A 16213-nucleotide genomic window follows, 5' to 3' on the forward strand; every position below is an offset into this window, starting at 1 on the left:
AAATCAGGAGTATGTATTCAATAGTGCGGTACGCCTTTACTTGATCAATGTATCTAAGCGACAGATAGCATCCCAATAAAGTGTGCTCTAAATATGCTTCTCGTTGAGTTCACTAGCGTTCCTATTCAGGTCTTCATCGTCGAGCTTCTTGGCGCTATTATGACCTCCAGTCAATTCGAACACTGCGATGAGATGTGTTAGTGAATTCAGCTTTAAACGAAAGAAGGGGACGTGATGGGAGTCCAAGGCAATAGAGACTTGGAAAAGCTTTGACTTACAATCAACGGGGGTGGTCGCGAACTGACGAGCCGGAGTCCTCTTCTGGAACAGGTAGTCCAGCTCTGCGAAAGTGCGGTTCTTAGTTTCAGGGAGGAAGAAGAAGATCAGTACAGCCCAGAGGCAGCAAAGTCCGAAGTAGAACAACCCAGTCTTCGCACCCCAATTCCAAGAGTCGCTGCTGGAGTTAAGCATGCGGGGGTTGAGCTGCTGCACGACGATTTGGCCAACAACGTAGATAGCGCGACCCAGAACAATGGTTTGAGCTCGAACGCGACTCGAGGGCGTCTCTCCGACAATGGTGTATGTTGTCGGACCCAGCGATAGCTTAAAGGTCAGGTTGACAATAATCATGACCACAGCTACAGCGAGAGCAACGTTGGTTTTTCCTGGGATGAAACCTAGAATGCCGATGACGAGCATGAGGAGACCAATTATTGAGGAACCCCAGAAGAAGAAGACGCGACGCCCAACTCTGCCCATGAGTGAAATAGCAATCGCAGTGCCCACGATGTTGCCCGACTGGATACCCATGCTGAAGTCAAAGGCTCGGACCTCTGGCATACCGGCCGATTGTAAGAAGATGGTGGCATAGGCGCAGATGGCCTGGCCATTGAGAATTTGAATCAGCCAAGCCATGGCCACAATGCCTGTGCGGCGCAAGTTGGTACCATGGAAACAATCGCGGTAGCTAGCGCCAGCTGACTCAATCTTCTCCATTTCGTTGGTGTGTCTCATCAGAGCCAAAGTCTGAGCCATGGTCTCTTCGGTATAGAAGTTCTTGCGGGCAAGACGGCGTAGGGATTTCTCGGCCTCCTCGATGCGGCCACGGCGAACAAGGTACCATGGACTTTCAGGGGCGAGAAAGCCAACAGTGAACAGAGGTACCACCCAAACCCATTGGAGGGCGTAAGGAATCTTCCATGCCAAGTCTCCCTTCAGGCCTAGGGAACCACGAAGAACGCCGGCGGCAAGGAACGACCCGCAGCCCCAACACATGGAAACCCAGGCAGTCAAATAGCCTCGCATTGCGGCAGGGCAAATTTCGGCAGCGTAGGCGGTGGTTAGGGTCTGGAAGATACCCCAGGGAATGCCGCACAAAATGTTGGCGGCGAAGAGCATTTGAACGTTGACTGCGAAGAACAACGAAAATATCGTGCATCCCATGAGTGCCATGGCACCCATGTAAACTCGTCGGGAACCATAGCGGGACTGAAGCCAGCCGTTCAAAAGTAGTCCAATGATGCTACCGAGGTTGTTGCCGTTACCGATGGCCGCTTGCCACGAAGTCGGAATATGTTGCTTGCCGTTGGCGTCTGGCCAGCCGAACCTCCTCAGATACGCCTTTTGTCCAAAGAAGTTGTTGACAAGACCGACGTCCATGCCTTCCATAATCAGGGCCATGCTTAGGAGCATACTGTAGATGGCAGCCGGCAGATATCGTGACACGAGCTCCTTGCGAGGCAGCCTAGTCTCTTCTTCGCTAGCGGCTGCGGCAGCCTGGATAAGAGCAATGTTGGGAGTGTATGTGCCATATTCTGCATGGTCAACGGACCTGGACCTGGCCTTGGCCAAGGTTCCGGGCAGCCCCTTTTCGTTGTCGGTCATCGTGACACTCTAGTCGCCTAAGCTGATGCTTTATGTGACGATGATAGCGGGAAGTGATGTGGTTAAAGAAGACAGGAGACCTGCCAGTAAGCAGAAGAGCGGAAGATGGAGAAGATAAGCACTTTTGCGTTTGCACGTCTGAATACCATTGACTGGACCGGTTCCCTGGTTGCCAAGATGCCAAGGAGTATCCTCCAACCACCTGCTCTTCATGCTAGGATTATTCGCGCAAGTTCAAACCCGAGTATGGATTGCGTGAACTCAGTTTCCCCACACCGTCCCCATGGGGTTTACAGTTGTCCCTTTGGGGAATGCGTAAATGAAGCGGGGATAGAAGACGAAGTTCTGGGGTATCTTTCGACCGAGCGCGTGAGGATATTGCTAGTGGAGGAGCTCCTTTGCGCCGATAGATCAGGTGCCTCTTTGATGCAGAAGTATCTACTAGGATCTCGACCTCTCCCTCAGATTGTTTTCGAGATGGTGTGGTGCAGCGTGCTCGTGTCTGGACGAACTACTGCATGGCCGATGCACTGAAACCTGAAAGCTGATGGTCATGGGTAACGATGCCCATGTCTTGGCTGCATGCAACAGCCCGACACAAAGATAGGAATGCAGACGGTGAAGTTTACGAGAAGCGATTGAGGCTGCGAGCATTGTATCGTCTGACGGGACTAGTGTGCCGGAAGAAACAGGAGGAAACAAGGTACTTTCGCACGAGCTCTGTGCGTACTTGGAATGATTTAGTCATGTCCCCAAGTCATTTCAGTTCGTCTTGAGATTTAGCGAAGCCAACTTTGTTTCCTCTCCGTCGAGCTTGCCCAGCGCGGTGCCTAGTCTTGGCTTCTTGGCTCCCAAGCCCCTTGCGCCGCAGCTGCAATTTCACATCGGACTCACGCACTTGATATGGATTAGTCTACATCTGTCGCCGTCAGATAGCCCGGTATCACTGCAGAAAGCCTGAAGGATTTGGGGATTGAGGAGGATACCAACATATTCTGCATGCGGCGTGCTCATTCAAGCCCATGATAAGTAAGGTAAGTCAGACGCGGAGTGGGATTGAGGTCGACTTTTGCGAAACAAAAGGCGGGCAGTGACTGGGCCCTTGATGTCGGGCGAGCTGGTGTCTCCCTATTGGCCTGATGCACCCACCTGGGGACTTTTGCTGGGGTAATAAACGCGGGGTGGAGGTGACACTTCCGAAGTTCTGGTTCACTCTCCGCTTTTTCTAGTTATTGCATCCTGTTATCCGTGCGATGCCACATTGTTTTCACAGGCGATGACAATTGCAATGTGATTTCATCATCATCTCATCCTACAGCTGGGTCAGAGATGTACCCATTGTTCCTCATTCGCGTTGCTCCACTGGATAAAGTAGATATGAGACTTTTGTTTTCATTGCATCAGTGTCTTCACCGTGGATCGGGAACAACCATGTAAACGGGGCACTTCAGGCAGTTGGAGGGAGGAGGAATCCCTCGAGTTTGATTTGTTGTCATTTCAAGGCACACCTCGGTCGACTTAGACCGAAGGCCAAGACACAACACAGTTTGCCCAGCCTTGGTAAACGCCACCAAATATTCATTCCACCACTAGGATGATAGGAGAAGCGAGCGTGTTCCTAGGTGTGTTGGGCTTGGGCTGAAGAGACTCGATGAGCTGCTACTTGAAACCTGTGGAACATGTTGGTTTTGACAAAGTCCGTTACCTCTTCTTCTGAAATCCTGCTACACCCTCCGTGCCGCAAGCCGAAAGGGGCAATGTTGTTCGACTTGGCTACCACACCCTCGTAGTGCCTACATGCTCCGAAGACTCACCTCACTGCTGGTGGAATGTTGATGTGACCCGCCACCCAGGACTGAAATACTAATAGCTGGTACACGCTTGCATCGCACTTGCATTGCGTGAGGCAGGGTCGGAGAGCAGCCGAAATCCTAGTTGCTTAGAGTATGTTGATTCGTTATTACCGATTACTTGATGCTCTAGTCCATCGAAACTTGAGCACCTCAAGAGGGAGATCATATTCTTGTCTGGTCTTGCTCGCAATACGCAGTGCCTAGTATTGCCTACCATTACAAGAGATTGTGGGAATGATCATGGCAACAACAGGTGCACTTGTAATATATTGAGTAGGCTGGAACAAATGTTGCCAAGTGGAAGAGATAAGGAGTAAAAGAATATTTATTCAGTCATTTTTCGTTTGCATCACTGATTCATTCAAAGAGGCTGCTGAGTTTATTATTATGCCTTGATAGTCAACCAAAGAAAGTCGAAAGTGCACAACTCCGCCGAAATGCTGAATGACCTACTACCTTAGGAATCGGAACCGCAAGAAATCAGAAGCTGTTTACGCTTCATAGGCCTGGGAAATAAAACTATGAGATACATCTCTCCCCCTATGGGTAAGGTAAACTACCAAGTAGTCTGTTTTTGGTATTGACTATACAATAGCAATCCAGAAATTGGGCCACGACTCAGTCCGAAGTTTCTCAAATCGATACTTGCAACGTAAGAAGACATATTGCTATTGGGAAAGAGGTCTTGCTGAGCAACATCACGTTATTCACTGCGTGGTACATAACAGAAAACAATCTACTCACGGTCGCTAAGATCTAGAAAGCTAAGTAGACGTCACTTACTAAGGTACGCATCGTATCTTGGCGAACAACTTGGGAAGCTGCCCACTTCGTCGGAAATAACATGTGAAAGAGTCTTGATTTTGATTGGGAAGTTGAAGCTTTCAACCGTACCGTCGAAAAACTTCTGAGTGAAGTAGTCGTAGAGTAACTGGCCTTAAATAAGAGCTCGTCGGTAATTGTTCTACCTAATTCAGACGCAAAATGTCTCAATTTAGCAAGAACCTTTCCTTATGGGCCAAGTTCGAACTAACGTATCTCACCCTTGACAAGAATTGAACTTACCAAAGCCTACCAGTACTATAAATTGATTTCTTAAATCTTACTCAATAACACTCGGTTTTATTGCAAACGACGGGGAAAGTTACAAACCGTTCGTTAATTTTGCAGATAACGGGTGGTCCTAGTGTAGCCAAAAACACCTCACCAATGCGGATACTTCTCAATAGCAGGGTGGCATTAACCACCAATCATCAACTCCGTCCTGAACCGGTTTTACCTGTTTAGAGATGCTGTAGACTCTTGATCAGCGGCACTTCTCGGTTCGTCTGTCCAGTCCGTATACACTGACTAAATACCAACAACTCAAGGAAGTATCGTCAACTATAATGTATGAAATCGAAAAGAAACACTGCAATTTCTGAATAATGTCCGTGATGTAGATTAAAGACCCAAGGTAGGCGAACTACAAGCAGGTCGCTAAAGGAGAGAGCGAGGCTTGAGAAAGGCTAAGTTGCCGAACCCTAGGATTGTCCATCATCTCGATCCCGCGAAGTTAACTTAGATATGCCTAGTTTAACCAGAACTTCTTGACGACGTTATAAGTACGGTACTTCCTTAGCAAGGTTCTTACCCCCGGGCCGTCGCACGACTGATCACCACCGTAGTAACACTGACCGGTCCTTACTATCGAATTAATCCTAGTATATCTGGATCGTTTAGCTCTTGACGGACTGTGTATTTTATATAGGTACCGATATAAAAGCCCCTCGTCGGTACCGGAGATCAGAATCGTAAATAGCTTCCAGATTCCTGGCTTCCCGAGCCCGTGTTATAGTAGGGGCTCCGTTAAAAACCCGATATATATACTATGATCCAGAATAAACTTAAAAGCACTTGACTCGGATCTAGCGATCTGCAACGGACTTTGTTACTCCGCTGAGACGAGATACTACACTTGAAGGGATACAAAATTAACAGATCTTCTTATATACTAGATGTTAGGGAGTTATAAAATTTTCTCTTTATATAGGTATCTATAAGCAGGGGCTTTAAGGGACAAATCACCTATTGGCCTCGTATGAGATGGAATTCAATGAATTGTATATCATGAGCCTTCTCTCTCATATGTATCCACGGCATCATAGTCGGGCACTAGCAGAGGAAGCCTAGTCACGAAATTATCCAGCATAAGTACTTCACTGACAGTATGGATTTTTTATTAATCTCAAGACCCAAACGACCGCAATTCGGCTCTACTTCGTATGAATATAAAGCCTTAGTTTCCATCAGCCTCCTCGCTAAACGTCGACTGTAGCAAAGATTAGTATTTAATTTAATTCCTAACTATATTTATACAGGGGTTGGTCAAGTCAAAATACTGCTGCAAGGTTGCATCAGTGCGTAAAAACAAGATGGCAGTGCACGAGGCCGAAAAATATTACGGATAGTACTATACATAAGTATCCACAGCATAGCAGAACCGTAATAAACAAATGGAGGCATCCAATATTTTAAGCTCCTTTCTACACAGCAACTTTGAATTTTATCTATAAAATAGAGAGATCGTCTCGGGCTTGTCTTCGGTCCCATAAGTAAGAGATTTACCTTATAACTTAGGTACCGCTTTTAGATCTAAAGACTTGCTTCCTTCGCAGAGCAGGTAGGCATCTCTTATAGCGGAACAAAACCGCTACGAAAATTCTACAGACGAAGATCAACATAATATAACATCTCGCTGACGACGTTCTAGACTACATGGTTTATAATAGCTAACATACTTAATTAATAGGTATTATTATACTAATACCTTAGTAAACTAGATACACTTCTCCATCCTCGCATTATTCAATTGGAGTTGACATGGCGAGTGATTGTAATGATGTTAATTCAGAAGCAGATTGTTGTTTGAGAATTCGTTTCCGTGAAGACTAGGTAGCGGATATGTACACTAGGGAATGCGCCCGTACCGCATTTCATACGCGTTTTTTTCTCCTAGAAAAGTAGGCTGGTATTATTATTGCGTGAATATGAAAGGAGGATGAAGTAGGGGAAGCTTATGGATCACTGCGCGGTACCTTACTTATGCAAGGCGGCCGGACGCAATCTGAGTTGGCCATGGGTCCTCTACCGCCTTCTATATTGCCGCGTTTCTGTCGAATTTCCAATTCCATTGGAATGCAAACCATCTGCTCGATATCCCTTTATTTATCCCCGTTGATGATCTGTTTGAAATCAGTCTTGACATGAATATGACGTCCGAACTCGCTGTCATGCCCGCTATGTACACTTCCACAGCCTTCGCCACCGACTATTCGACTCTGTAAGGCAATCTCATCATCTAATCTTAACCTAGGTCTTGTGCTTCGAGTTCCCCTCGATCCCAACGGGTAAGTCGACCCCTTCCCGTCCAAGCTGCTGGAGTCGATCTTTCTCCCCCGTATCGCCCTGAGCAATGGCTTGAAGCTAGGAAGACAGGCAGAAAGGATACCCACAGAAGGCTCGACTGAAGACCAGATAGCCACGGGACCCATCATCCATGTTATATCGGTTGCCGTAGAAAACTGCTTGAGGTAGTGAACTCGAACGGCGCTCGCAATTCAGACGCTGGCGGGCGAATTAGTGCGGGATACCGAGGGCTTTTTGCTGGTCACTTACAAGCCTCCCAGGCTGAGAATGCCACAGACGACAACCTTCTTCTCCTTGGTCATTTGAAGCCTGAGAATCTCAGGTACCGGAATGGCGAGCAGTATCACATCTGTGGAGAGATTGATAATGGCCAAAATAAAGAAGAAGCGGCCTACGTCTATACACGTTCCTACAGTGCCGTAAAATTGAGTCCAGTAGTGAGAAAGGGGGTTGCAACAAAACCCTATTGTTATCATGAAGTAGACAGCATATGAGCCGACGAGAAGGGCACCTATCCACATGGAAAGCCGAAAGGATAGCACGTTACCCATGAAAACGCGCCAGTAGAAGAGGAGGATCGAGATCTTGGTCGTGAATACCGCGGTACAGAAGATAAAACTATAGATGTATAACAACTGAAGATGTCAGTCCGCTGTCATGATATTAGTATCTTACAAAACTTGCCTCGGATGTCTGAACCAGATCATCTACACCGAGAGCCCAAACATGACGACCAGCTCCAGCTTGACCAACTATAGCCTGTTAGTATTTTATCCAAGGTAACCACGGTATTGTGGCTCCTTATCAAGAAGATTTCTTAACCTACTTGCTATGACCATTCCTGCCGTGGCGGCCACAAGTATCAAAGCTATCACAATGGCATAGTCATCGAGGCTCAGACCAGGGCCGTACTTGCCACGGGCAATCAAACGACTAGCAACAGAAAGAGCGGCAATTGCGAGAAGAACAATGACGATGGAATTGTTTTTGGTCGCCTGGTTTTCGGCCAAGTCAACACCTTCTGGTGGTGGTCCGAAGGCAGCTGTGATGAGGGGATCTAACGCCATGGTAAACAGTCCGTATGCGTTAAAACTGGGAATTCGATTATTGAGGCTCGATATTCAATATAAAGTTTTCACGAAAGCTTGGGACGATGACGAAGTGAGAAGGCGACGGGCGAGAGATTTTGCCCAAGTCTGAGTCTCCAAGAGGGCCAGAACTCAGGCATTGGGCCGAAGCAAGGCCCAGTCAAAGACCTTTTGTTCGTACATGGGTAAGATGGTACACGGCCCACTGTCTACGGAGAAGACTGATCTATGAGGCATCATTGCCACTTCGATTGTTTGAGTGCTGTTAATCACGGGCTGCTGTTGCTGGGATGAGTTAAACCCTGATTTTCTCATCGGAGTACCTCCCGCTAAAGGAAAGTGAGTTGTTGCAATTCTGCGATCCAGTTCGACCAACACAAGGTGACAAGCAAGTGAGAGGCCTTGCTGTACAGCGGGCATTACTTAAGTGGCACTTGTGGATTCAAACCAACGAAACTTCGTGGTCATGTCAATCAAGTCCGTTGAACCAACACCGTGCAGTGGAGACAGCCCTTCGGCAACATGCAACTTCAGGCATCACGTCAAGTCCCAACCAACGATAGGTCCGAATCCCAACCAACAGTGAGAAGTGAAAACACGCCATTATTGCTTGCTCAGTCCTCCGGAAGTGATCTCAGGACTACCCGGGTGGAACTATTCAAGGTGTATCTGGCTTGGCGATGGATTCGACAAAGGTGCTTTCCCGCTCAGGGCATTTATACGAGCCAAAAACCATCAACTGATCATTACTTTCACTTTGAATTCTCATAAGCAGTATTAGATATACTGTCACAGAAGACTCTTTGAGGTCCAAAAATCAACACGAAGAAACACCATTGAAGCCATGGGATCTGTTCCAGACACTCACTTCTCGGAGATTCCGCAGCTCACCCCTCTCGAGCAGATTAGCCCTAGAGGGTGGGTGCGTTATCTCTTTCCATTCAAACTCTCAGAAGACTATCAGCCTGAAGCTATCGCCGATATCCTTCGCAGGAGTCTCCTGGCTACCAAGCAGCGCCTTCCAACATTGGCTTGCGAGGCTGTCCCCGACCCTGATGCGAGACAAGCCAACGCTATCAAGCTTCAAAGAATTACCGACAACGAGATCGAGCCAGTCATCATCAATGATCTACGTCATTCAGAAACCTTCACGATATCGTTCAAAGAGCTTGAGGTCAAGCACTTCCCTGTCTCGAGCTTCCCAGCTGAAGTCTTCACCCGCTGCCCTATCTGGCCTGCCCCTGGACAACGGATACCAATTACAATCGTACAAGCCAACTTTATCCGCGGTGGCTTGATTCTCAATTGGAATCTTTTCCACCTTGTAGGCGACGGACAAACATTCTACAACTGGATTCGGGTGTGGGCCGAAGAAACTCGTCGGGCTCAGGGTCTAGCGATTTCGGACCCAGTTCGCTATGATGACTGCATATACATGGACCGCCAAATTGCACAGGGGTTTCCACAGATACTTCCCAAGGGCATGGCCGGACGTCTCGAAGACCACTCCGAGTACACCATCGTCACTGATCCTGCGACGCAGCTGGCCAAGATCGCCACAACAGATGGCCACATTGGACAAGTCTTCTATCTATCCCAAGAATCGCTAAGGAGATTAAAGGAGGATGCCCAGCCTCGAACAGGAGACGGGTCCTACGTATCGACCAATGACGCGCTCTCAGCCTTGATATGGCGGAGCATTATGGCAGCACAATTTGACTTGGCTCAGCTAGACGGCAGCGAGAATTCTGTTTTCAACATCGCCATTGACGGCCGAGGACGAAGCCGACCACTAATCCACCCTGAAGCTATGGGCAGTTTCCTTGGCTTCATTCAAGTCGAGCTTCCCATCAGGGAGATTCTTGAGGCCGACAACCTCGCAACCTTGTCATTGCTGATTCGCAAAGCCGTCATTGCCATGGATGAGAAGTTCGCAGGCTCCTTCATCAACGATGTCATTCAGCTCGTAAATGACCAGGATGATCTCGGTGCACTGATACCAACGTCGTTTTTGGACGTGCCTGGGCGGAACTGCGCGCAGACGTCTTGGGAAAAGTTCAAGATGTATGATTTGAACTGGGGCAACGCTCTTGGGGGCAAGATTGCTGCCATCCGCTCACCTAGCTGCGGTATTCTGAATGGCATGCAGATCATGTATCCTCAACACCCCGATGGGGGTCGTGAGATGCTGGTCGGAATTTACGAGAGTTGCTTGGACAAACTTTGCAACGACCCGACTTGGGCTAGATATGCAAAGCGTCGATAGATTTTAAGCAGGCAATTATCGATTTGAAATTAGATCCCATACTCGCAGGACTAGAGATGAATGATTGAGACTAGAGAAACTGAGGAGACTTAGGTCTCTGGGTAGCGAAGCCTTTGAAGATAATACGATTCCACCCGTATATTCTGATAGGTTAAGAGGTGAACATCCTGAAATTCAACACATAAGGCTTCGCATCATACAGTGAAAGGAGCATAAGCCTATTATAATCTAACGCGGTATTAAAGTCATAACAAATAAATAATTCTACAGCGGGCTATAACCCTCCTAGCAGAACTCATTTAAAGAAGAAAGTTATTTTTATTTACTAATTAAGGAAGTGTTTCATATTATTTTAATATATATAGTTATGTTTTTTGAAATTACCGTACTACTAGAGTCCTCCTTACTCTATACGCTTAGGGTTACTTTAGCTAGCCCCCTATTAGCTTCCCTACTCGTGTTAAAGGGTAAAGTAAGGGAGTAATTCTTAGTACTCAGAATACAAACTCTTGGGGCGCACCTCCTGCCTAATATAGTATATGATATCTATAATGCGCCTCCCCCAATACGGAAGGTAGCATCCTCATGCGCTATTAGCGCAATCAGTACTTATGACATGTATTATCACTCCCATACCTCCCCCCCCCCTCCCTAAGGACTTAACTACACAAACCAATCAGAGTGAAGCCATGAGGGGCTCTTGTTACTCCGTACTGATCATTGCTTATGTACGTGCCCACGTTGCTTAAAAGGATTGTACCGTGCCTCTCTTCATTCCTCACCTTACGAGATTCGGTAAGCTTCACTCTCATTTATATCCTTGTGTTCGCTCAAAGCCGAACCGGTACTGTGAGGACTAAATTCTTTCCTGGCCATACAACCATACCCTTTTACCAACAAACCTTCAATAATTGACTAGGCTTCACACAATGAATAATGTGTCGAATGTCTGCCACGATGAGCTTTTCGGGCCAGCCGTCGCCATGGAGTCTTGTCGAGGCGGGTTCGACTTCACAGGTACGCAGCCCTTGAATGATAATGCGAGACTTTGTGGCTAGTCACTGACATGATATTTCATAGTGCTATTTGAAGAAAGCGTCCTGTCTATCCCACTTTCGGCTGGATTTCTCCTGATTGCCCCTATTCAGGTGGCCCGTATCTTCAAAGCCGTTTCGGCTGTGAGGCCATCACTACTTCTATCGATGTTCAAACTTGTTTGTGATTCTCGTTTACCCTTGTCGTTACACTCTTTTGTAATTATTAGCAAGTTTATCTTATTTACATAAGCTGGCAGGTGTCGACTCTCGTTTATGCCGGACTCAACTTAGCCTTGCTGATCTTGTGGGCTTCGGGACATGGATTTACCACTCGCGCAACCCTGGCCTCATCCGTGTTAAGTCTCTGCGCCGCTCTCGTCCTCGCTGTCCTGTCGCAGGTTCAACATGGCAAAAGCCCACGGCCGTCTTTCATAATCACTGGTTATCTCATAATTTCACTACCCCTGAACGGCGCGCGCGTCCGAACCGCCTGGCTCATGGCATCGGACAAACATCTCATGCCAGCTATTCTCACCGCTGCTCTAGCCGTCCAGGTTCTGATTCTCGTCTTAGAGACCAAGAACAAAAGGAAAATCCTGGCTGGTGTGTATCGCAGCTTCTCACGCGAGGCAACAAGTGGCCTCCTCAGTCGTGGGCTTTTTTGGTGGTTGAAGTACTTGCTTTCTGATGGATACCGGCGCATCTTGGCCGTTGAAGATCTCGAGTCCATCAATGAAAAGCTTAGATCTTCCAAGCTTTCGAGTGAGCTACAGGTTCGTTGGATGAAGAAAAGTGAGAACTATCTGAGCCCTCTTGCACCGAGATCACCGTGTAGTACTCTGACATTGCCTCACGCATCAGAGAAAGTAGACCGCAGTCGGCACAAGCACGCCTTAGCTCTGGCTACGCTTTCGGCCTGGCGGTTGGAGGTTGCCAAGATTGCGCTTCCTCGTCTTTGTCTGATTGGACTTAGCCTTGCACAGCCTTTCCTCATCCGCCAGATCGTAGAGACTATATCGGCTCCTGTCAGTCAGCAAAGCTCAAGCCAAGGATATGGCTTGATCGGTGCCGTGGCTTTAGTCTATACAGGGATACCCGTAAGCTCAACTTCCTTTCCCCCTCCCGGGTTGCTGCTGATCAGATATGTGTGTCACAAGATTGCGACAGGCTTTTATCAGCACCTTTCCTTTCGACTCATGGCCATGGTCAGGGGCGGCCTCACTTCCCTGATCTATGACAAGATTGTGCAATCGCCGTCGACGCAAGTCGGTGACTCTGCTGCGATGACCTTGATTAGTACAGACGTCGAACGAATCTGCGAGACATGGCATCTTGCGGTCGCCGAAAGTTGGGCGAGTGCCATTCAGCTTGCTTTTGCTGTGTGGTTTTTACAGATGCAAATCAGTCCCGTTTGTGTCACTCCAGTCATCGTCGCGCTGGGTAAGTCAAAGCACTCATGTCGATTGGGCTTAGAGTTGCTTTATTCACGGGTTTACGCTGCTAACTTAACGACTTGGTAGTGGCGACCGCCATGTCAGTCAGAGCGGCTGGGTTTGTGACTGCCCGCCAGAAGGTCTGGCTCGAGGCGATTCAAGCCAGGATTAATTTTACCGCACATGTCCTAGGCTCGATGAGAAGTGTCAAGATGTTGGGGCTTAGCAACAAATTTGAATCTCTCATACAGGGTATGCGTGTTACTGAGCTGGACCTCTCCAAGAGGTTCAGGCGCTTGTCCAGCTTCAATGTCTGCCTTGGTAAGCTGAAGCTTATCTCTAACTTGATCCAGCGCAGGCACTGATGAATCGCAGTAAACTTACCCTCGCTTTTCTCCCAGTTCTTCACATTCGCGATCTTTGCAATCGCCGCCAAAGTTCAGGGTAACAGCTTTGTGACGGTGTCGCAGGCAGTCACAGCCCTGTCCATTCTCTCCGTCCTCATGGAGCCTCTGGGCATGATGTTAGTGGTGATTCCTCAGGCATATGCTGCCTTGGGTTGCTTTCAAAGAATCCAGGACTTTCTTGCTAGCGAGTCCTGGGACAACAAACGACTGTCTGAGTGCCCGCTAGAAACAACGAATCTGGAGAGCCACGATGAGTCGGAAATGTTTCAGACGCCCCCGGGCAACAACCATGTGGAAATGATTCAACGTCCACAATCAACACCCAAAAAGCCTCTTCCTCATACGATCTTCAACTCCGACCATGTGATCATCCATAAGGCTACCGTTGGCTGGCAAGGCTCCAGCCATGTAATCAAAGACCTGTCACTGCGCATTGGCCAAAATCATCATCTCACAGTCATTTTGGGACCAGTCGGCTGTGGCAAGTCTACAATTCTAAAGGCCATTCTCGGCGAAGCCACCATATTCAACGGCTCTGTCTGGGTCAGTAGCAAGGAGCTAGCCTATTGCGATCAAAGCCCGTGGGTTTCGAACGGCTCCGTCCGAGAAAACATTGTCTCGGGAACTGACTTCGACGCTGCTTGGTACAATACTGTCATTCACGCTTGCGCTTTACAAGTGGATATGCTGCAGTTATCGGACGGTGACGCGACGAATGTCGGTAGCAAAGGGGTTTCGCTCAGCGGTGGGCAGAAGCAACGCCTGGTAATAACTGCCTCGGCGCCTGACTATTGTATTGCGTACTAAGATGAAACAGACGTTAGCTCGGGCACTCTATGCGCGCAAGCCTATCGCTGTCCTGGATGATGTACTGAGCGGCCTGGATGCCGCCACCCACGACATCGTCACCACGCGTGTCTTCGGAGCTGATGGACTGATCCGGAAGCTGGGTATGGCAGCCATTTTGGCCACGCATTCTGGTGAGTAACAATGATTTTTGAGTAGCTCACATAGCGTTTAGGAAAACGTGTTGTTCCTACTAACGACCACACATAGTTAATGTATGCGCCATCGCGGACCAAACTATCGTCCTTGACGACCAAGGACAAATCATTCAGCAGAGCTCATCTGAGAATATAACTTCTCTTGCGCCACAGCTAGCCGGAGACGATGGATTTTCGGCGAGCTCAGGAAACAGCCCACCTCCCAAAGTGTCAGCTGGTGAAACTCAGGGCTCAAGCACGAAACGAGATAACAACAGACAGGTAGGAGACTTGTCCATCTATCTATACTACTTCTCGTCTTTGGGATGGCTTAGCTTTGCCTTGTTCGGTATCTTCGTAGCTTCAAACGTGGCATTCAGCACTTTGCAATGTAAGCATGCTTCTTCCATCAGATCCTCCCCTTTTCATCAGTGCTGGTGTATTGCCACTCAGCCGCAGTAAGTCAAGCTCGTAGCTGATGTGGGTGAGTACAGATGCATGGATCACACTGTGGGCCCGAAACAGCGACGGATCGCAAGCATCACGGCTTGGCTACTGGCTTGGGTTATATGCACTTTTTAGTGTTTTTACTGCGGCCGGTCTTATTTCTGCGGTCTAGTGAGTCCTTCTACCACGGTGTAGAACCTGACTTATCAAAGCCTGGGGGCTCACCAAGCATCATGCTTGAGGCTCTTATGCTAATGATTATACCCAGCTACATGTACGTGGTGATCGTACCTAAGTCTGCACATTCTCTCCACTTGACTGTGCTTCGGGCAGTTATACGGTAAAATCGCCAAATTCTTGTTGCCAGTCGCTTGTTCATGTTCTTACGGTAATAACAGAGCTCCAATGTCTTTTCTCGCCAAGACCGACACTGGGGTGTTGGTTAACAGGTATGTCATGACTCTCGCGTAAGACTACAAGAGTATGAATTAACCCATATGTATTTCTTTCCCATGACAGATTTAGTCAAGACATGCAACTGGTTGACATGACCTTACCCGGGGCACTCGTGAATGCGAGCTTTCGTTCGTAGCAACTTTAACGCAATCCTCTGGGAAGCTGGTCGCTAATTTGAGAATCATAGAGCTTGCTGCGTGTTTCGCAGTTGCAGCGTTGGCCATTATCGCTGTTTCCTACTTCGCAGCTGTACTGCCCTTCGTCGCCTGCGCTCTTTTCTTCCTCCAGCGCTTTTATTTAAGGACATCTCGGCAGCTTCGACTACTAGAGTAATGCCTAATAACACCTTGCAAACGATATGAAATACTAACGCTGGCTTAGCCTGGAAGCGAAAGCACCTCTTTATTCTCACGTTCTGGAGTCTCTCCAGGGCATCGCCACTATTCGAGCATATGGCTGGACGAGCAACCACGTCGCCAAGAATCTCGCCCTCCTCGACAGGGCCCAGAAGCCTTATTACTTGCTCCTCTGCATTCAACGATGGCTGACTCTTGTATTGGGGCTGACGGTCGCTGGCCTCGCGATACTGCTCACCAGCCTAGGTGTCACGCTCCGCAGCAGACTGGACGCCGGTTTCCTCGGCGTTGCCCTTGTCAGCATGATGAATCTTGGCCAATCCTTGGCTGCCCTTATCACCTTTTGGACATTGCTTGAGACGTCCTTGGGTGCCATTTCGCGCGTGAAGGCTTTCTCCGAGGATACTCCGACCGAGAAACCTCGCGAGATCGTGGATACAAGAATTCTCGCTGGCTGGCCGTCTCAAGGATCGGTTGTCGTTGAGAATTGGTCGGCTCACTATAACGGGTATCCATAGGGTTAGGGTTAGGGTTAGGGTTAGGGGGTTAGGGTTAGGGTTAGGGTTAGGGTTAGGGTTAGGGTTAGGGTTAGGGT

General features: G+C 48.3%; 4 protein-coding genes across 4 annotated transcripts; 2 read left to right on the forward strand and 2 right to left on the reverse strand.

Moving 5' to 3' along the window:
• Positions 1-2: 2 nt before the first annotated feature.
• Positions 3-2284, reverse strand: BDP55DRAFT_679450 (general substrate transporter). The gene is made up of 2 exons (XM_060576053.1): positions 279-2284; positions 3-182 (listed from the first exon to the last, which is right to left on the reverse strand). The coding sequence occupies exons 1-2, from the start codon at positions 1882-1884 to the stop codon at positions 88-90; spliced, it is 1701 nt and encodes a 566-aa protein (XP_060424354.1). The 5' UTR covers positions 1885-2284; the 3' UTR covers positions 3-87.
• A 4656-nt stretch (positions 2285-6940) lies between these two features.
• Positions 6941-8212, reverse strand: BDP55DRAFT_697612 (uncharacterized protein; the record flags this gene model as incomplete). The annotated part of the gene is made up of 4 exons (XM_060577699.1): positions 6941-7328; positions 7395-7780; positions 7830-7897; positions 7972-8212. The coding sequence occupies 4 exons, from the start codon at positions 8210-8212 to the stop codon at positions 6941-6943; spliced, it is 1083 nt and encodes a 360-aa protein (XP_060424355.1).
• Positions 8213-9077: 865 nt separating this feature from the next.
• Positions 9078-10499, forward strand: BDP55DRAFT_733224 (transferase family-domain-containing protein; the record flags this gene model as incomplete). The annotated part of the gene is made up of 1 exon (XM_060580056.1): positions 9078-10499. One exon carries the CDS (start codon positions 9078-9080, stop codon positions 10497-10499), a length of 1422 nt encoding a protein of 473 aa, XP_060424356.1.
• A 783-nt stretch (positions 10500-11282) lies between these two features.
• BDP55DRAFT_679457 (ABC transporter) lies at positions 11283-16150 on the forward strand. The gene is made up of 15 exons (XM_060576054.1): positions 11283-11516; positions 11580-11713; positions 11794-12328; positions 12398-12633; positions 12694-12976; positions 13057-13290; positions 13345-14141; positions 14194-14356; positions 14433-14750; positions 14854-14977; positions 15075-15146; positions 15205-15255; positions 15326-15390; positions 15450-15591; positions 15644-16150. The coding sequence occupies exons 1-15, from the start codon at positions 11429-11431 to the stop codon at positions 16134-16136; spliced, it is 3735 nt and encodes a 1244-aa protein (XP_060424357.1). The 5' UTR covers positions 11283-11428; the 3' UTR covers positions 16137-16150.
• Positions 16151-16213: the final 63 nt, after the last annotated feature.

This window comes from Colletotrichum godetiae (assembly GCF_030913485.1).
Source record: "Colletotrichum godetiae strain CBS 193.32 chromosome Unknown BDP55scaffold_59, whole genome shotgun sequence".
Lineage (NCBI taxonomy): Eukaryota > Fungi > Ascomycota > Sordariomycetes > Glomerellales > Glomerellaceae > Colletotrichum > Colletotrichum godetiae.

Coding starts and splice junctions, on each gene's coding strand:
- BDP55DRAFT_679450 (XM_060576053.1), bottom strand. CDS start 1,884: ATGACCGACAACGAAAAGGGGCTGCCCGGAACCTTGGCCAAGGCCAGG. Junction 183..278: donor CGCGACCACCCCCGTTGATT/GTAAGTCAAAGC, acceptor ATCTCATCGCAG/TGTTCGAATTGACTGGAGGT.
- BDP55DRAFT_679457 (XM_060576054.1), top strand. CDS start 11,429: ATGAATAATGTGTCGAATGTCTGCCACGATGAGCTTTTCGGGCCAGCC. Junction 12,329..12,397: donor GGTTCGTTGGATGAAGAAAA/GTGAGAACTATC, acceptor CTCACGCATCAG/AGAAAGTAGACCGCAGTCGG. Junction 14,142..14,193: donor GTGGGCAGAAGCAACGCCTG/GTAATAACTGCC, acceptor AAGATGAAACAG/ACGTTAGCTCGGGCACTCTA.